The following is a 20,436-nucleotide window of genomic DNA, read 5'->3' on the forward strand; positions in this document are numbered from 1 at the left end:
GTCTTGACGCTGTTCTTCGGTAATAAGTTGTTCAACGAGACTTTCTTTACCTAAACACGTTTTGAAATGCCCTAGTGCCTCCCTGTTTGTGCACGGGATGGAGCGGCAAATTGCATCTCGGTACAAGGGCGTGACCATAGCCGAATAAGTAACCAAGACGCTCTTATGGAATAGTCTATGTATGTACGGCTCGAGGATTTTCATTCCCATTGTTCACCCATTATGTCCAGTTTCCGATGCAACAACGTGTGCATTATATAAAGAAAACATCCATGCGAATGTGCCTACTAAAAGAGAAACAGAAGATACCAAATGAAATAGGAGAGAAAGTCCCTTATGAAAAGAGGACGAACATGGAACGGAAGCGGAATCTCTAGGAGCGGAAGCATCAGTCTAAAATCATTGTCAATGCCTCCTTACGAAAACACAGCGGTGAGAATATGCGGAAAGTATGTTGGAGAACCCCATTAAGGATCGCGTGGGTTTTTCAAAGAGAAATTCTCGCCCAGTTCTCATCTTCTTGGCGCATTTTATCAACTTGCTGTTTGCGAGAGTTCCGGATGCAGTGTTACCAGCCGTCCACATTTCTCTGGAAATTTCGATCGTACCCTGGAGCGACAATACAGCTGATGCCTGGGACAAAGGGTTCAATACGGCCTGATCGCATGATAGGAGATTACACACAGGCTTCCCGAAATACCTCGACAAGACGGCGAGCCACGTTGGCGAGAGCGACATCTACAGCGCAATTTCAAAAGCATGCCAGACCAGTCTCAAAACCCATACGCGGATCTGCCTAGAGCGCTTCATGAGGCGCCCCTTTAGGCATTGTAACTGTTGCAACTTCACCTTACCTACCCAGAAAACTGGAGACTGATCGAAGAAGTTCTTCGGGTGTCGATGGAGGCAAGCAATGAGGTGGAGATAACGGAAGAGATCGGAATGGCAGCAAGTCCGGAAGCAATGTTGAACCCAGAACGAGACGTGCTTCACTTCGTACCAGTCAATCTTGTTGCTCTAGGTCTCGAACAGACGTTCGTCATAACCAAAGAATGGTTGCAAAGTGATGTCTTCTTTTCCTCCATCTGGCGCGACAATCCTCAGCAGCGCCCTCGAGTGCAGAGCAGAATCCCTCCCAGAGTCCGAGCGCCATCGCTGTCTCAAGCCTCTATTGGATGTAGTGCCCGTAGACCAGATCAGGACGGATTATATCGCCTTAGACACTATTGGATTGTATGGCCTCCTTAGTGTGCTACATATGGTCTCTGCGCGCACGTGCGAAGCATTCGGAAAACGCTGCAATGGGCATTGACTTGTTCGATCAAGATATCTCGTTCACTGGGATGAAATGGAGTGAAGTTTATAGGTACGCTTGAGGCCCGCGGAATATCATTCTTCGTGCAGTTTGAGAAACTTATACCTTAACCGAGAAACGAGTATCGTTCCCAAACTTTTGAGGTCGATAGAGAGAAAAATCTCTTGATGAGTTTGGATCCCGGATTAACGAACAGTGTGGCTGTCGACGTACTTCTAAACCAAGAGGACGGAGCGAGAGTTTTGAACGATATGCAGATGAAGCTGGCCAAGTATTTTGAGGGCTCGCTATCACCGGAAGTCATGCATGGCAGGCACGAGGAGGCACACCAACGGACGGATTGAAGGCACCAGTACCAATCATGACGCTCCGAGTACCTTATTGAACAGAACAAGATGATTTGCACGCTTCATCAAGAGCGTGCGTGTGCGTCCCAACGGTTGATGCGGACGACTCTGGAGGGCGCACGTGAGAGTGCGCTGGGGTCAGCAACACTTCGCGTTCAATGGAAGCAAGAAGCGTGCGTTCACCAACGTGTTCAATCGTTTGGAATTGTGGTTACCAGTCCGCTGTGTCGTGTAGTTGTAGAATGTGGCGCTGGAAGTGCTGTAACGTTCATATTCTGTACTCCTGCTCCTTTTGACGAGCGCGTAAAACAATTGCATCAATCGGTTCTGTACGATTCCTGTCGAAGCGTTCGGGGCGACATGTGCGCATCACGGGTTGGGATTCGGGTACAGAGTAAACGAGGTATAGAAGCAGGTGACGATCAGCAGTAAGACGCACGAGATGGTGCATGGTAAGAAGACCGAACGCCGGATGCCGAAGCAATCGACAATGAGAGGCTTCCTCCGACGTGACCGTACCATCAAGAATTCGTTCATGCACTTTCTAAAATAGGACTTGAGCGCCTCAATCAATATACCGCAATGTCTCCTGCATCCGGAGCGTCCAGAGGCTTGCTGTTGAACGAGCTTTCGAGCGAGTTGCTTAGTACACAGCTTGGACATCAATCTGTAGTGATGAACAGCTCGCACCGGAAGAAATCAGCAGCAAGGAGAGAGGGTTGAACTTCCTCTGGAGCAGGGCTTTGGTATGTCGTGGTCAACAATCCGACAAGGCTGGAGCACAGCATCTATGCGCCCGGTATGATTTTCCCAGGAAACTGGTGAGCCATAAGGGCATCCAATGGGTCTATATTGCTCTATTTATCGCAGCATGAACGTAACCATTTCCGTGAATGCTTCCGCGCAGCACAAAGGCGGGCAGCGTCGCCGATGCTTCTCGCACTTCTGTGCGGACAGTGATCCCGATATCGCCGAATGCGCTGCTCGAAGCTTCCGGACTGGGACCAGTGCTTCCAGTTGCGAAAGCACGCTCATCTGTGCCTTCTGGGTCTACTCCGGGACCGTAGATTCCGGCGTTAAACTATTTGCCTCATAAATGCGTAGCATTTCGAGTGGCAATAAAATGACAAGCCAGTTGTAGCTTTTTCCACACTTTCAACGTCCTCCTCGCACGCGAGGACGGTTGCCTTCTGCTGCACCTCCTGCCAAGGTGCACGCTTGCGAGTGCGTCGCTTGTTTTAACGTCGTCGGAACAAAGTCGAGCAGGATTTTCATCAGACCAGCACCGAAAGAATACAGGGCTATTTAAGAACAATTCCGGGAACTGGTCTTTTGGCAAACCGTGGTCGGAATGCCCGCCAGCTGCAAAAGTGTCCCGTGTTGAGGAAAGGATGGCACGCAGAATGCCACTTCGCCTTGACAGTGCGTTGTTTCGTTGTGCCAGGTGGATGCATTTTATTGGATACCACTGGATATACGACTGTTGTCGGAAGTTGGCCAAAATAATACCCCACTTCTTCTCCAAATATGATAACTTTCAGGCGCCGGAGACACATCTTCGTATTCCTTATACGGGTTTTACCCAACGACACAGGTTCTCTGGATGTCGAAGCTACACTGGATGCTGCTGGCGACGCCGGACGCCCTGTCGCGTTCGTTGCACGTCGACATAATAGGCTACAATCATGTCTTAGGGATGCCCGAAAGACGTTCGCTCTTCGCGCCTCGCTGCGAAGGCCGTTTCAGCATCAGTGCGGATCGAGTCCGCATTGGTGAAAGGCACGAACAAGTATTGTCCAGTTTTGGCCCAAGCTTTCCCTGCGCTCGATTCCCCGTCGAGCGGTGGACAGCGAATGCGCGCATACTACGCTCTGAGTGGCCGCAATTTGGAAAACGTGTGTCGCTTCTGCATCGCTGAGTTTCCCTAGTTGCCTTCTTGAACAGTTTGAAGTGAATCAATGTGGCTCTACGCATGGTTTGAACGATTTTGGCTCCACTTTACGACGTCTTTCTCGCCGTTCACGCTTCACACTCTCTTTACGTTCGCGATTCATGAGTTTGCGTACTGGGGCGTGTACCTGCCGTACGCGCTCATGGACAGAAGCAAGTTTTTCCGCCGCTGGAAGTTGCAGGAAAATACTTACGGGTATTCTAGCTCAAGCAAACAGTCACAGAAGCTACCGAAAGAAGACGCGCAGAAGTTTTGGCGCTGTGTATTGTACGTAGCTGCGAACCACGTGTTCCTTGTGTTGCCGCTGATTCTGGTAACGCACCCATTGTTCGAGAAGCTCGGCACAACGCACGGTTTGCCGCTGCCGTCTCTAAGGGAGTTTATCGTGCAGATTCTCTTTTGCCTCTTTGTTGAGGATATGTGCTTCTACTGGGGTCATCGCGCGTTACATACTCCTTGGCTTTATCGATACATTCATGCTATTCATCACCAGTACACAGCACCGTTCGGTGCGGTCGCGGAATTCGCCCATCCCATCGAAGTTATATTCCTCGGTATGTCCACTGTCGCCGGACCGCTCATTATAGGCCCGCACCTGCTCACGCTATGGGGCTATCTAATGGTGCGTTGCTGGCAGACGGTAGACTGCCACTCTGGGTACGATCTTCCATGGTCGCTGAATCGATGGTTTCCGCTGTACGGCGGTGCGCGTCAGCACGACCATCACCATAAGACTTATTCTGGCAATTATGCTTCAATGTTTATCCACATGGACTGGTTATTCGGAACTGATAAGGCATGGAGGCTCTCGTTACAGAAGGCGAAAGCGAAACACGTTCGAGCTGTCGCTCAGGAGTTGGCTGTGAGTTTCAGTGCTGAGCGATAACTATAGGAGAGCAGACGAGTGATTGGTACGCAAGGCACTCGCATGAATGCGGTTGGAGGTTGGTCTTCTTGTACATTATATTGGAGCGAACAACTCTGCCGAGGTGACACCAAGCATCAAATATGAAAGTATCACCGATGAGCTTCCGGGCAGATACTGCTGAATCGGAAGATTGCATAAAGTAGGGACTCGTATCCAAGTGCACCCAGACAGGTGATCAGCGTTACTGCCCAAGCGCCAACACGACCCAGCAACGAAAGCAGGAGCCCTCATTACGGGCCACTGGGGAAACGAATGTCAGCGAGGCACCGGTCCGCGCTTTCCAGACGCCTTGCGTGAACAATATCGACGGCATCCATCGCTTCGCGACGAGCGCCGACGTAGGCCCGGTGCGGTTAAGCATGCAGCGCGGATACCCAGGGGCCAGCCCAGCACGCGTGATCAGTTCGTAAACTATATCTTTGCACCTGGAAATGTAACGTGCATTTGACCTGAAGTCGATTTATCGACAGTCTCTGCACCACGCGTCCAATGATCTTCGAATAGTATGCAAACGGAGCTTCTGAGATAGTTCTCCAACGCCAGAGCCTGGAGAGTGGTGCATTGGCATTAGAAGCAGGATCGCATTTGCTTGGCTTCGAGAGAGAAGTAGCCGTTTAGCTTCGCTGTTGTGCACAGGTTTGTGTGGTTAAACCTTTCCACGTAAGAGCGTAGTGTCCAGCAATAAGGTTACGTTTCCTCGCGCAGTCCTAGTGCGGTGGAAGCTGGGGTATCTGCGTGTAAATTAGACACCGAGTTAAGGACCCAACAGTCGTATGCGGAGCGCTAGCTTCACCATGCCTCCGCGAAGGCTTTCCGAACCTTTCTTGCACAAAGAATTGTAAGGTTCAGCGTGAACTGTCGTAAAATGCAGCGATTGGCAGGAAAGCGAAAGCGGTTCACGCTTTGATGTTGTCTGCTGCTCGTCGCCAGAGCAGAGAGCGCTATAATTTGCATTAGCGCGCACTGACAAACTCTGCTCGAAATATCAAACAAGTATGTGCTCCGGTTTAAGGTACAGCGCTCTGTTGCGAGACGCAAGACGCAAATTATAGGCTGCTTGTTGCAGCATGGTCACTGAATAGCGCGCTTTGGTGGTGGCCTCCCTCGTGAAAGCCGGCTCTGTTGTACAGGCGCGGCGTCAGTGCATTGGCGTTAGACAGCGCTCGGGGAGTGTCAGAGTGATATCGAGTGCTCGCCAACGGTTCTCCTCGGATGCATCAAGGTAACTGCATGAGCCAGGCGAAGCGACTTGCACTTCTCGCTACAGGCTCATACCTAGATCGACTTCTGGGACGCGATGTGGTAGGCGTACGCGACGTACCACAGGTTCGAGAAGGAATCCCGCCAAGCGAGGCACATATAGCCACGTCTATCGTGCCGCTGTCGCACCTCAGCCCCATACTTGCAACACTTACAGGTAAGTAAAGATGCAGCCTCCTTCAGCATACCGCGGCGAATTCCACCAACGTGCGACAATAATGGAACTGTTTCCGCCAAGCTTGCTCGACATACAAAGTCAATGTTCGGGTCGTTTCCGACTATCATGACCACTAGTCCTCGCATGATCTTGCAGCGACTGCTTGATTCTTTCTCTCTTCTTTACGCTCATAAGCACGTCCGTCCCTCAATGCCCTCATGTTTCGTTACCAGCAGCTGAGGATGTTCGTCGCAGCTTGCAAGCCCCGATTCCGCTGCTCGCAGCGGTTGTCAACGTATTCCATGCACACGCTGAGGTTGCCATGGACGCTCCGCTTGCCCCAAGGATCGTCTTGGCCCTCGGCCTCGGCGCACCTCTCGCAGCGGCGACACGTTACTATGGGTAGGTGTTCCCCAGCGTCCGCGATACCTCCTCCAGCTCCGAACGCCGCACATTTGCGTACGGAGACTCGCCTCGTCGCGCGGCACACAACCATGACATGTACAGAAGGCTCTTCTCGATGCTATGCGACGTTTTCGCACCCGGTGCCGTACTCCGTGATCAGGGACTTTGTCTGAACTTTCTCCTCGACATGTGCGTTGGCCGCTGCACGCGCAATCGCACGCTGCCTTGTTCGAGAACTCACCAGGTGATACGCGTCACGGCCTTGGTGACGTTCCAAATCGGTTTGCCCCGAGGAGAAGACGTTCGAATGTATCACAAGACTCCTCCACCGTTCTCCGCTGCTTCCGGCAAAGAGGCGGTTTTGTGCAACCGATGGTGTCCATGGAAGAAAACCAGTGCGGGAAGGAAGGGCCAGGCTGGCGATCGCGTCGAGCGATACCGACTCCGCTGCGCTGCGGTTGTTCAAAGCGCTGCCGGAGTCTCGGCTCTGACAGACCACTGCCACGACTCAGGTTCGAGTCCAAGACCGTTTTCCGTGCAAGCAGAAGAGATGGGAGCCTTGGCGGGCCCCCGCCCAGGGTGGCTGCACGCGGCTGCTATTGAATGCCGTTTCGTCGATGGCGCCAAAGCGAGGACGCTTTATCTGTTGGACGGGATCGACCTTGTAAGGTGACGAGTGCAGGGAGCTCTCGGCGCGAGCCCGTGGAGAGGCTGACAACAAGCGGCGTCGCATTTCTCCTTGTCAACCCAGCTGTGCAGAACGCTGCGCCCTCCAGTCGTCCCGAAACACAAAGATGAGATATGTGAAGCACGCGTGATTTGAGCTTTCCATACGTAAGGACGGAGAAGAGTGGAAGCTGGTTCGTATGAGCTGGCTCGTGATGTCGGTTCCTATACGATGCCGTGCTCGAGGGCGTCGCGAACCATCGTCTTGATTCTCGTGATGCAACGAGCACTAGCGACAAAAGGTTGGCGGAGCCGCTCCGAAGCGACAACCGAGCATCCAAAACCTGGTCATGAATCCATACGCGCCCATTGCTACATTTAGGATGTCGAGTCTGTACATGTAGAGAAAGTCCAGGGAGAATCGAAATGTAAACAGAGCAGGTAGGTCAGTGTTCTTTTTTGTTATGATACGGATATTGGCGGCGTTTCCAGAAAGACTCAGAGACCAAACGTTCAGGCACGCTGGAAACCATCAGTACATGCATCTCATCCCAGAACTTGGCACCTAGGGTGTGCTGAGGCCCGCCTATTATCTTTCCTTGCAGGTCTGAACCCGCGATCGGCGAACTACTCGGTTTCGGAATGCAGGATACGATTATGCGTGGCGCCAGGTTGGCATTTTGTCCCGCTCGCGAAAGCACTGTATCCTCCTCGACGAGTTTCGAGCTAGTATCGCACAAATGCTGTCCAATTTCATCCCGAATCTTCATCAAAAGCGCCATGGTCCCTGGCGAGGCGTCGACCAGCGATTCCTTGGTTCGGTGCAGCGGGCATTGATGAGTGGCGAGCACGCGTGCCCTTCCCTCCCAACAGGCACGCGTGTAGTTTGCTCGTACGGCGGGTTCGCTGAACACCCAGCGGTACCTTCGAGCAGACTCGAGCTCTGTTTTAAGGACCACGAAGTCTCGGAAATGCTTCAATGATACAAATGAAAAAGTTAAAACATTTCGCAACCATGATCAGTTACTTGCCCGAAGCGGCCTTGCTGGGAAAGGGAAAGCACGTCGATTTGGAAGCGGTTCCACTCGGTACGACATTCGCAGAAACCAGCGCTGTCTCGAAACGATGCCGCTGATGAACACTGCGTTCTATTGGCCGCATTCGTTCATGTCATCGAGGCGCAGCTCTTCTTTTCCCAAGCAGATCGTAGGAACGCTATGAGTAGTCCAGTGCGTTACTCTCACGCTGGAATCCTCAGCAACCGTTGCTGCATTCAAGTCACTGGTGTGCGCCGATCGTTAGTACTTCATCTATATGAAACCTAGCACACAAGCAAAATGCAGCACTACGAGGAACGAACATAACGCAAAACGCTCCACGAAATCCTTGGGTCGCGCAGCACCGACAAACGCTAGCTGCTCGCGCCCGACTCATGTCAGTAGCGCGACTCGCGTTCGCGTGCCCTGTTCTAAGCCATGCTCCTGAGACAGAACGACGTTGCTTCACCATGAGCCCTCATGATTTTTCATTTGTTCCTGAGAAAACAAAACCCGCAGAGTATCCGACTGCAAGGGTTCCCAGAATCACGGACAGCGAGATTGTCGTGCTAGCCTCGTACCCAAAGTATCCCAAGGCTAGTTTGGACCCAATGAAACCCAGTACCACAGCTAGGGTCTGTTCAATGTATCGGAAATTGCGGATGGCTTCCTGTATCACAAAGTACCAGCTTCTCAGGCCCACAATCGCCATCAAATTCGAAACATACACAACAAGCGGATCCCGTGAGATACCCAGGCACGCAGGTACCGAGTCCAGGGCGAATATGACATCCGTTAGCTCAACGCAGACCAGAACCAGCAAGAGCGGTGTCGCAGTGGTGGCACCATTCTTCAAACTAGTAAAAAATCGATCACCATCGTAGTCGTCTGAAACTGGAAGCAGTGCGGTCACTGCGCGGACGATGAAATTCTCGCGAATGCCCTCCTCGTTAGATTCATCGTCGGCCTCGGAGTCCTGGAAGCTGGACCAGAGCATACGTCCCGAAGAAATGAGCAAAATTGCAGCAAAAACGAGACTGATTGTCCGAAAACGCTCCATCAGCGCAACACCTGTGAACACGAATATCGCTCGAAACACGGCCGCTCCGAGAATTCCATAGCTTAGAACTTTCTCCTGCAGGTTTTTCGGTACACGGAAGAAACGAAACAAGAGTAGAAATACGAACAGATTGTCGACTGATAGACTTTGTTCGACAACATATGCTGCCACGTATTCCATTCCTCGATCAGTGCCCTTCGTTCCGAAAAAAATGAGGCCAACAAGCAGACCTGCTGCCACAGAGATCGCGGTGCGCTGACGATCCCAGCTGGTCACTTGGCGCTCTGAGGAACTGAGTTCATCTTTGAATTCTCCCCCTAGTGTCTTTTCATTCGGTGCTGTATGTTTGCTATTTTCACCGGAGCTAGATCGTCCAAGTGAGCCCCCGCGGTGCCTCTCCTTTTGCCTTACAAGCTGCAGCGCGGCGAGCCCCCTTCGTCGCATAGTTCCCGGTACACGCCCAGAGGTGCACAGCGTTCGCAAATTGCTTTTGTACGTCTGCGTCCATGTGAAGCATTTACAACCCACAGGCACGAAGCATTGACGTTCACCTGCTTGATAAGGCATTCACGAGTCCGCACCGTGGAGACCGTATTAAACGTGCATCTTACGACGCCCATCGTGAATGAGACGCACGCCCTGAATTTGAAATGGGATATTCTGGACATGGTATGTGTTGGATATCCCATGTGCGACTATAATGGAACTGTTTCCGCCAAGCTTGCTCGACATACAAAGTCAATGTTCGGGTCGTTTCCGACTATCATGACCACTAGTCCTCGCATGATCTTGCAGCGACTGCTTGATTCTTTCTCTCTTCTTTACGCTCATAAGCACGTCCGTCCCTCAATGCCCTCATGTTTCGTTACCAGCAGCTGAGGATGTTCGTCGCAGCTTGCAAGCCCCGATTCCGCTGCTCGCAGCGGTTGTCAACGTATTCCATGCACACGCTGAGGTTGCCATGGACGCTCCGCTTGCCCCAAGGATCGTCTTGGCCCTCGGCCTCGGCGCACCTCTCGCAGCGGCGACACGTTACTATGGGTAGGTGTTCCCCAGCGTCCGCGATACCTCCTCCAGCTCCGAACGCCGCACATTTGCGTACGGAGACTCGCCTCGTCGCGCGGCACACAACCATGACATGTACAGAAGGCTCTTCTCGATGCTATGCGACGTTTTCGCACCCGGTGCCGTACTCCGTGATCAGGGACTTTGTCTGAACTTTCTCCTCGACATGTGCGTTGGCCGCTGCACGCGCAATCGCACGCTGCCTTGTTCGAGAACTCACCAGGTGATACGCGTCACGGCCTTGGTGACGTTCCAAATCGGTTTGCCCCGAGGAGAAGACGTTCGAATGTATCACAAGACTCCTCCACCGTTCTCCGCTGCTTCCGGCAAAGAGGCGGTTTTGTGCAACCGATGGTGTCCATGGAAGAAAACCAGTGCGGGAAGGAAGGGCCAGGCTGGCGATCGCGTCGAGCGATACCGACTCCGCTGCGCTGCGGTTGTTCAAAGCGCTGCCGGAGTCTCGGCTCTGACAGACCACTGCCACGACTCAGGTTCGAGTCCAAGACCGTTTTCCGTGCAAGCAGAAGAGATGGGAGCCTTGGCGGGCCCCCGCCCAGGGTGGCTGCACGCGGCTGCTATTGAATGCCGTTTCGTCGATGGCGCCAAAGCGAGGACGCTTTATCTGTTGGACGGGATCGACCTTGTAAGGTGACGAGTGCAGGGAGCTCTCGGCGCGAGCCCGTGGAGAGGCTGACAACAAGCGGCGTCGCATTTCTCCTTGTCAACCCAGCTGTGCAGAACGCTGCGCCCTCCAGTCGTCCCGAAACACAAAGATGAGATATGTGAAGCACGCGTGATTTGAGCTTTCCACACGTAAGGACGGGGAAGAGCGGAGGCTGGTTCGTATGAGCTGGCTCGTGATGTCGGTTCCTATACGATGCCGTGCTCGAGGGCGTCGCGAACCATCGTCTTGATTCTCGTGATGCAACGAGCGCTAGCGACAAAAGGTTTGCGGAGCCGCTCCGAAGCGACAACCGAGCATCCAAAACCTGGTCATGAATCCATACGCGCCCATTGCTACATTTAGGATGTCGAGTCTGTACATGTAGAGAAAGTCCAGGGAGAATCGAAATGTAAACAGAGCAGGTAGGTCAGTGTTCTTTTTTGTTATGATACGGATATTGACACATAAAAACTTTCTACGACTATGGAGGGGAAATGAATGCACTTGTGCAGACGCCTCCAAACCTTTTTAAGTGGCCCCTGCCATCGGCTTCAGCCTCTCCCCGTCTACTTTGACCCTCAGGGCGCTGCCTCAAGAAATTCTCTTGTGTCAGATCCTAGGGTCTCATCTTTAGCACCACACATCTCCTGATATTGATAGCAGCGTCAAAGTCTAGGTTCACCAACTCCATACTTTTCTTGCCGCTGGTTCAGCGCACCAGTGCCAGGAGTTGTCGAGCGCGCGCCCTCTGTGCGAACACCCGTATACCATCCGACCGTTTCGTCCGGAAGAAGTCCCACCGTCTGAGAAAAGAAACCGGTGTTCCTGTGCCTCAGACTGATTGCGAGGTTCCAGGAACGTTGTCGTTGCGATAACGGTGGAAGATGGCCGTGTGTGGACTAGAACTCTTTTTTCGCGGCTGTATCCAGCTTTTTCAAGTTCAAACGAGTGAACTGGTGGGAAAAGAGACGCCCCTGGAGGCTGCTATCGCCGCTTTTGCTTCCCGTACGGTAATCAACGCGTCGTATCCTAAGATTTTCCTCAAGAAGTTTTTAAGAATATAGGTTTATGGCGCGGATTGCATGTTCTTGGTTTCTTTTGCGTTCCTCATCCATCAGAGTACTGTGGAATGACTGACCCGAAAAGGGGATGCAGCCCTCCTTGCACAGTTCAGTAAAGAATATATCCTACATTCAATTGGTCTACGATATATACAGTACATTCCATTCTGAAGTCCTTCTCCTAGTATACACCGCTGCGGGATGGAACAGATGTGAGTTGGAAGAATACACCACAACGTTGGTGTAGTGCCCTTGGCGGCAGTGCGAACCCTCTGCGAATAACAAGGTGGCGTGGAAACGCGTCTGCCTGCGTTCAAAGATTCAAGTCTTTCTCAGGTGTTCTGGTTAGAGTCTGCAACTTGTTTCCAACACAGCTGTGATCCCTTTCGTGCACCGGTACAGGTGCTGCTGGCCTCCGGGTGGCATGGCGGTGGACCGAACAGCAGAGCTTCGAGCACTTTGCCGCGAGCGAGACACTCGTTTTTCCAAAATTGGAGGTGCACAAGCTGACAAACAGCTCTCACCAAAGGTTCGCTTCAAGAGCGGGACTGGCGAGGCCTTCCGCTTGCTCTCTGAGCAGCTGCTCGAGAACCTGAGACACTTTGCGCTCTTGTTACACGCAAACACTGGCTGGCTTCTTGACGCTCGCAACTACGACTATTCGCCGAAGCAGCGTGTCGAGTTTGAGGCTTCCTGCACAAAACTACTCCAGGGACTTCTCGCGAACTTGGTTGCTCTACGAGATCTGGCCGAGTGGCCTCGGGGCAGCCATCATTCGGCGCAGCGCGTCCAGCACCGTCTCGTAGTGGTAGAGACTCTCTCTAGCCAGATCGAGACGCTCAACCAGTACCTGCGTACGCTCCTCAGCACGAGCAGCGAGCGCAAGTGCAGCGCCAAAAGCCACCCCTGCATTACGAAACACGCTCAACGTGGCACGAGCAGTGAAAGCGTCCACGCATGCAATCACGCATCCATTCCGTTAAGAGAAATCGCTGCCTCAAATGTTTCTCTCGAAAAGAAATTCCAGGAGGAGACACCACGTGAGCCCAGCGAGCCGGAAGGCATCCCAGCCGAGGCCCGTGGTGCACAGGCGATGCTGTTAATGCAGCCTCCAATTTTCACGTGGGAGCAGGAACTCACCGAACGGGACCGAATCGTGCGAGATGTTGAACGGAATTTAATACAAGTCTCTGAGCTCTTGCATGACTTCAGCGTGCAGGTAGCCCAACAGGATCACGTCGTTGAAAGCCTACTCGAGGATGCGTTCCGCTCTACGGAGTTTGCGGAACGCGCGAATCGAGAGCTGGATCGGATGCGCGGCGCCGATCACTCGTGGCACATCGTCTTGACCGTCATCTTTCTAGTTATGGCGTTGAGCCTCTTAGCATTGGACAGGCTTCGATAAACTTTTCTGGAACATGATTGGTCAGCGGCACTCGAGGACATTTTCCTTTGTTTATTTGACGTTACCGAGTTGGACCATGCTTAGCCATAGTAGAGAGCTCGTTGGGTCAGGTCGCTGTAGTTTGCGGTGTGTGCGAACTCGGCCTCTTCACGTCTTAGAGACGACGTGGGCGCGAAAACGAAAGCAAAAGGCTGGCACATCGGGACAGGGCGGAGATAATGAGGCAGGGGAAGATGCTTCCCCCAACCGCAGGTTTAGTCGTAAAATGTCTCTGAAGCAGCAGCTGCTGTTGCTGCGAGAACGAGCGGCCCAGGAAAAGCGAGCCGCTGGTGCTGCGGCGTCTGCAGCGCCCGCGCGAACCTCCTACCGCCGGCGTTTGGTCCGAACTCCGCCCGAAGAGGACAACCAGGAGGAAACTGAAACCGCTGAGTCGCTAGAAGCTCAGAAGCCTGAAGTCGCTGCAAGCGAAGGACTGCCCAAGGTGAACGCTACGAAAGAGCGGGCGCGACAAAAATGGTTTATCGTTGACGGCTATAACGTTATCGGCGCCGCGCCAGAGCTCAATGCATACGTTCGGGATGGTGACCTCGAGACTGCCCGCCGACTACTTATCGAAGACGTAACGAATTTGTCGGCAATTCGCGGATGGCACTTTAGCATCGTGTTCGATGCGACCACGAATCCACAGGATGGTTACCCGCGTACGAAGGATACCACCGAAAAGATCACAACAGCCCTGATACATCCGGATGTGAACGCGAAGGCTGCATCTGGAACCCAGCATCAGTCTCGAGCGAGAAAGTCTGCCAAAGGCGAGGAGGCGTCAACAGAGTCGGTTGAAATAATCTATCCAGCCTGCAAGAGTGCTGACTCATATATTATCTCACGCGTGCGCGGGGCTGCTCGAGACCACAACATGGAAGTTTGGGCAGCAACTGGTGATAGTATAGTGCAGAGTCTTGTTCGTGCGAGCGGAGCCTTTGTTATCAGCTCAGAACTGTTTCTGCGCGAGGTCGAGAACGCCAAAACTGAAATGCGAGTCATCCATCGTCTCGCTACCAACGAGCCAGGCCTGGCGCTGATCGATTGTCTGGACCAGGAATCGCGCGATAGACTGCTTAGCTTGAAAGAGAGCAACGTTGAGAACACTTCCTGATGCTGTCGATTGGGCCTCGTCGTCGAGCGGCCTTGTGCGCGTGGCCGCTTTTCGAAGATGCACTTCCCCAGTTAGCGGGCAGCGACTCGTCGTGCCGTCCCGTACACGTTGCCAACTCCCGGGGACACTCGCAAATAGGACAGACACGAGCAGACCCAGCAGCAGGAAGATTGCACAGGGCAATAGACCATCCAATGGGCATCTTACTCGGCTGACGCCATCAGTTCTTTAATGGTTTAGGATTGTCGAATCGAATCGGCGATCCCAAAGTGTGGAATTTTGATCGGCATTTGGGCGACTCTGTCGTTGCCGCTTGCACGCAGAGCCGCCAAGCTGATGCTCCTCTCCGAGTGCACCGATGGTGTCGCACATATTCTGTGCGAGAGCGCGCCCAAGCGGGTAGATGCAGCTCGTCATTTTGTATGCAAACATCGCAGGGAGCGATTGCACCCCAAACACTTTTCGCTCAAGTTTCTTGATTTCGACTGTGCATCGTGTACGCGTCTTCGGGAAAGCCGCACCAGCGACGCATCTAGTCCAGTTGCATCTGCGCCATCGATGGGGCAAGGTGTAGGCTCTCTACATGAAAACTGCTAGGTCTCTGGATAACACACTGAACTGCATAGAGCATTCTCCCGTTATCGTACGCCAGGAAAGAGAGCTTGTAAAAGGCGGCGCTTCCGCCGTGAACGCTTGCTTACAGTTCGCACACGCACGTGCACGCCGGCACGTGCTGCGACGCCCTGAAACGACGGCGCTTCGGTCAAGCGCGACTCGAACGTTTCACACCAGTGAATAAGAGACATCACTGGTGATCTATATGAACAGAGCCAGGCACCGCTTAAACCGTCAGAAACGAACGTTGCACTGTCGTGGGCAGCGCCAGCGTCTTGCGCCAAAAATCTTCTATGCACCTTGGCTCTTTTTTGAGGCAGAAGTCCTACAACCAAAAAGTGTTTTTGGAATAAGTCCGGAACCGATTCCGTCGCACTGGGTTTCAGTTGTCTCGCTGCACACCATTACTGTGGTGGTCGTAGGGACGCCGTGCGGGAGCAGGGCATCATGACGCAACGCGTTGCGGGGGACGCACTCGCATGCTTTGTTTTCGGGCGTAGTGGTCGATGCTGCTCTCGAATGGAGATTCAGGCGCTCGCCTTGCGCTCTCACGACGCATCAGCTCGTTAGGTGAGAAACAAATGCAACGTCTTGCAGGTTCGAGTGTCGGTATCTGTTACGGATAGCACGACTTGATCGGGAACTTTCGGATGACTGTCAGAAATGAAGATATCGCTCAACGGCCGCTCGAGATTCGGGCTTGTTGCTGCTTTGAGGCTTTGAGGTACGCTCATGTATACGGGTCGATAATCCCAGACAATTGTGGGACTGCGACAGTGGAGCACAGGATGCCTTTCTAGGAGTTCTATGAGCTCCTTGACAAGCATGTTTTTCGATACGCTTATGGCAACAGCGGAACCTGGACCACATACAGGACACGATAGTCGTCTCTCGATGAAAATCGAGTCGATGTAGAGGCCATCGCTTCCATGAAAACTTGTCCAGGGGCACTGTGCATGAGAGCCGCCCCATACGAGCCTCGTCACTGCGAGTGCACAGGCGGCACCGGTAACTGCACTCGTTGTCGCCAATGCCGGCACACTGCGGTGCAGGACAGCTTTCACGAGAGCCGTGGTCACACCTTCGATACCGAACGCTGCAGCACGCTCCTGTGCTCTGGTATAAATCCATTCAAGATGCTCCGGGTTCTCCGGGTCTATGGACCGCACCGCCTGGTCGTCACGTGCAGGCCAAAGAACCGCCTGTGCGTAATGAATACAGTGCTCTGGCCGCAATGGTGTACCGGCGATCGTGCAAAGCGGTTGCCGACCTGCTTCATCTGGAAACAGATCAAGTATGCACTCGATGCAGGGCGTTTCATACGGGCGAATCGTTCGGACTTGGCCTGCGAGACCCTCCAGGCCCCCGTCGATGAGCACGGGCAAGTATTTCGACTGAACTGCACAGTTGGGAGAGGTAACAGGACGTACCACGTGGAACACGACTGTGTTTAACCAGCGGCGAGCCTCAACGGTATCCACACCCGACACGATGACATCAAACGCACGGTAGAAGGCAACAGGCATCTGTTCCGCGCTCGCCCAATATCCGCGTATTGTGCAGCCTGGAAAGCGCTCTTTAATTGCCTGGGCAGCTCTCAGCGCTTTGCTGGCACCAACGTCGGCGGAGCTGTAGAGCGTCTGGCGGTTGAGGTTGCTCTCGGCGACCGTGTCCCGGTCGAGCACCACCAGGTTTCGGAAACCACACAAGGCAAGCGCCCTCAGCGCTTCGCAACCGATCGCCCCCGCACCAACCACCAGAATTTGTAGGTTTGACTTGGCATGCTTCATTCGTACGTCAGTGGTGCATCGAGTCAGTGCTTCCGGTGCAAGAGCCGCTGGACCGGCGTCATCGGCGTGCGCCAAGAGCTCCGGGGCCGAGTGAGCTGAGCTTGCGTGCATGAAACGACAACCCACGCTGGTGCATAGTTGGAAGTATAGGCGCACTAGCCTAATACTTTCATATGCATATAACGGCCTGAACTTGGTATGAAGACGTCACTTGGTAAGCAACGCCAGGAAGAGAGCACTTGAGACTTTCTTGGACCGCGGTTCAGCCTCAGCGGTCAATGACTGGGCAATTACTCGAACGGCATACATCGCCCAGCGTTCTGTGCTGCAAGAGCGGTTAGGCCGGGCCCATCGCCGGTTGTTTTACAGAGAGCATGCGAATTTTTCATTCACAAGGGTCTCTTCTGCTTCGGTTTCGTAAGTTATATACGAGCATTCTCTGCTTGAATTTTGGACGGGTTGTTCTCCGTAAAACGACTGCCTTCGCTGCTCTTCGACCCGATCACGAAAAAGCCATCCAGAGTGCGAAGCAATCAGCGTTTGCGTTTGCTTCCATCGTGGACCGCCCTTACAAAGCACTTCTACGTCGGAACTGCTCACCGTCTCGATTCCCATTGAGCAATCGCATCCTTGAAGCATACTTCGCAGCGCGTTAGCACCGACGTGTTCCAGACATCGCAAAGGAATGGGGGAGACATTTTTCCGCCGTGAAGCACCAGTCGCTTGCTTGTCGGAAGTTTTCCCCGATCATGCTGGGAATGTCGCCATGCTGATTTCCGTCTGGACGGCAACTCGCCACCGGCGAGTCCAAAATCCCGCGTTTCAGCCAACCTGAGCCTCATGCGCAAAGAGCTGGAGGCGAATTCCGGCTAAATGCAGATGCGCCTCTCGAATTGGCCCAAGGCAAGAGGAGCCCAAACCGACTGGCGAGCGTATGTCAAGCCCTGTTCAGCGGGTATTCTCCGTCGATCCCATGGCTGCGCATGAGGCGGTGTCGCCACAGTCGCTCTGTAGCAGAGCAGCGTAAATCGAATCGTACTAGTGTAAACTAGCGACAGCGCTGAAAGCATGCCGCACAATTTTGGATCCTTTTCCATATACCAATGCGTATTCGTCGAAATCGATTGAAACGCTATCGTCTAAATGCCCCGTTCGAGACCGGATACCGGGGCCAGCGGCTTTACGCAACAATCGCATGGAACTGAGCACACGAGAATTGAATCGCCAGCCCCAGCATACAGTCTGAGGCCTCGAGCCTCCTACCAGACAGACTGTCATGTTCGAGAGCCTCTATAAGGGCGTGCCTGTCAGCCTAAGCGCTAGACGCCAGCGGACAACATCTCAATGCAGCATGCACGCCATTTCGCATCACATCTGTGCTGGATGCGATCGCTTCGAAGCGGCATCTATCCGTGCACCGTATTTTATACACAATCCGTGGCCTCCATTTCCAGATTCCGCTCCCAGATCATACTCTGTTCGCGTATGTGTTCAAGCATGCACACACACAAAACGCCGTTCTAAAGTTGAGCGTCGCCGGCAGTGCACAGTCGTGGCGGTGAACACGCCCTAGACATAGCGTCTTCAACTGACGTGCAGACGCCTCGCAGCCGTTCTGGACCGGCCATCTAGTACTGCCTTCAACTTTCTCTCATATAATTCCACCTTGAGAGGCTGCCCCAGTAAATGCGCTCTTGTAAACTCTTAAGGTCTTCTTTCCATCACCGCACATCTTCTTATATTGATAGCGGCATTAAAGTTCGGTTCACTAATCCCATCCGTTTCTTGCCGTCGGTAGTTGTACTCACCAGCGCAAGTAGTCCTCGAACTTTCGCTCTCCTTTCCATTTGCTCTTCTGTCAACGCTCCGTACTTTGCTATATCCTCAGGGCTCCGCTGGCACTTTTCCATCTCGACCCTCTGAGGTGTGCCCCCCAACTCGTAAGGCGTATAGGACGTTCAGATCCCATCTATCGGTATCGTAACAAAACGCTTTGCACACTCCTTGTACGTTCTTGTCGTTGGAGCTGGCTTAGTCCCTTTTTTGGTCATCCAGCGACCTGCTCCGTATGCTACTACGAGCCTCTGAATCTCGTCCTCTTTGAGTGCGCTCAACTAATTGAAAATTTTCGCAAACGCGCGCTTTTTCCCACTGTACAAGTTCATACGCAGACGTGCCCACTGGGGCTTTGTATATTCTTTCTACAGCGCCTCCCAATGAGCAACGCGAACTTTCATGAATTTCAGAAAAGCTTGAAAGTCCGTTCCTCGGCTCGTCACCTCGCTCAAAGCTTCCACGTGCTCTTTCACTCCTGCATTCCATCTCTCAATTTTCTTCCTTGCATTCATGATTCCCGATTCTCGGTAGTATCTCGCTCTCGAGAACCTCAACAGACGCATGTCTTTCTGACGTAATTTGCCGTCAGTACCATCTTCAGCACGCTTCGGTACAGCGATGATTATGATATTCGTGATTCCGGGGTCAGCGCTAACGATAAAGTCGTTCTCATGCACTTTCTGCGTCATAGGAACCGCCTTCTTCTTATCTTCATGCTCCGCTGAAGGCAATTTCGAAGATGAAACAGGACGATCTGCCTCCAACCGACGAGAATGAACACACTTGGGTACCCCATCGGTTTCGAACATCCACGCAAATACCTTTTGCTTGCTCACTCTCAGACGTTTGAAATCGAAGATATTCTTCCAGTGCGTCTCCCGGTTTTAACCGGTGAACTCCTCCCTGCTGACATTGAACTCAGGACTGATCTCCTTAATGATGCCATGAAGGACTCTGGAGTCGATAGTCACAGATGTGACTCAATGTTGTACATTGCAACCGCTTTGAAGCGCTTCCCCATTAGGGCGGCCTTCCGTCTCTCCCAGTCTTCATTTTTTTCCTCACTCAGCCTCATGTCTGCTTTGCATTCGAGCTCTCGATCCAGGAATACGAAATACTGCAGGAGAAGCCGATAGTATCTTTCCTTATCTTTTTTCAACTCTGATTTCTTTTCTGCAGGATTCGCCAGCCCCAAGACTGCACGATGCTCTTGTATAGCTGCGCGGATGACGGAATCCTCATTTGTGCTCCTGCGTGACGCCTTCTTGTCGAAGAATTCGATCTCACCTTCATACTGTCGATTGTTCGTAATGGCATTGATAATCGTCCATATCCCTTTGCGAGAGAAGCCCCGATAGAGTGCAAAGACAGAGCGTATTATGGAGCGTTCGAGTTTCACGATCACGTGGTTCTTCAAGTTCGTCAGGTACATCTTCGCCCCGTCCAAATTTATTCTGAGACTAGAAGCGGGTGTGCTGTGTCCGGGCATAGCCCTGGTCGGGTTGGAATCCCAGTATATGGCTTCACGTTGCCGCAGGCAGTGCGTCTGTATGCACAGCTGGAGGCTCCCAGGTTGATTATGCGCTACGGCCCCGTGTTGAATGAACCACGGCTCGAAAAGACGCCCCCACTGGTATGGCAAAGCTTCTCTGTCTCCGTCCTGCATCCGCACCGGCGGTTTAGGCTCTATTGCGCATGCTCACTCCGGGCTCGGCGCA

At 53.0% G+C, this 20,436-nt stretch overlaps 5 protein-coding genes across 5 annotated transcripts, besides 2 other annotated features; 3 read left to right on the forward strand and 2 right to left on the reverse strand.

Annotated features, from left to right (window-relative positions):
- Positions 1–3,620: 3,620 nt before the first annotated feature.
- CYME_CMM277C (hypothetical protein, conserved) lies at positions 3,621–4,499 on the forward strand (the record flags this gene model as incomplete). Its single annotated transcript, XM_005537085.1, has 1 exon — positions 3,621–4,499. One exon carries the CDS (start codon positions 3,621–3,623, stop codon positions 4,497–4,499), a length of 879 nt encoding a protein of 292 aa, XP_005537142.1.
- A 2,328-nt stretch (positions 4,500–6,827) lies between these two features.
- Positions 6,828–7,474: a sequence feature (possible transcribed region).
- A 1,070-nt stretch (positions 7,475–8,544) lies between these two features.
- CYME_CMM279C (similar to tellurium resistance protein TerC) lies at positions 8,545–9,693 on the reverse strand (the record flags this gene model as incomplete). Its single annotated transcript, XM_005537086.1, has 1 exon — positions 8,545–9,693. The coding sequence occupies one exon, from the start codon at positions 9,691–9,693 to the stop codon at positions 8,545–8,547; it is 1,149 nt and encodes a 382-aa protein (XP_005537143.1).
- A 2,647-nt stretch (positions 9,694–12,340) lies between these two features.
- CYME_CMM280C (hypothetical protein) lies at positions 12,341–13,321 on the forward strand (the record flags this gene model as incomplete). Its single annotated transcript, XM_005537087.1, has 1 exon — positions 12,341–13,321. One exon carries the CDS (start codon positions 12,341–12,343, stop codon positions 13,319–13,321), a length of 981 nt encoding a protein of 326 aa, XP_005537144.1.
- Positions 13,322–13,334: 13 nt separating this feature from the next.
- Positions 13,335–14,477, forward strand: CYME_CMM281C (hypothetical protein, conserved; the record flags this gene model as incomplete). The annotated part of the gene is made up of 1 exon (XM_005537088.1): positions 13,335–14,477. One exon carries the CDS (start codon positions 13,335–13,337, stop codon positions 14,475–14,477), a length of 1,143 nt encoding a protein of 380 aa, XP_005537145.1.
- A 1,181-nt stretch (positions 14,478–15,658) lies between these two features.
- On the reverse strand, positions 15,659–16,993 carry CYME_CMM282C (Rub1-activating enzyme E1 C subunit; the record flags this gene model as incomplete). Its single annotated transcript, XM_005537089.1, has 1 exon — positions 15,659–16,993. One exon carries the CDS (start codon positions 16,991–16,993, stop codon positions 15,659–15,661), a length of 1,335 nt encoding a protein of 444 aa, XP_005537146.1.
- A 1,400-nt stretch (positions 16,994–18,393) lies between these two features.
- Positions 18,394–20,254: a sequence feature (repetitive element).
- Between the last annotated feature and the right edge of the window lie 182 nt (positions 20,255–20,436).

This window comes from Cyanidioschyzon merolae, chromosome 13 (assembly GCF_000091205.1).
Source record: "Cyanidioschyzon merolae strain 10D DNA, chromosome 13, complete genome".
In the NCBI taxonomy this organism is placed as follows: Eukaryota; Rhodophyta; class Bangiophyceae; order Cyanidiales; family Cyanidiaceae; genus Cyanidioschyzon; species Cyanidioschyzon merolae.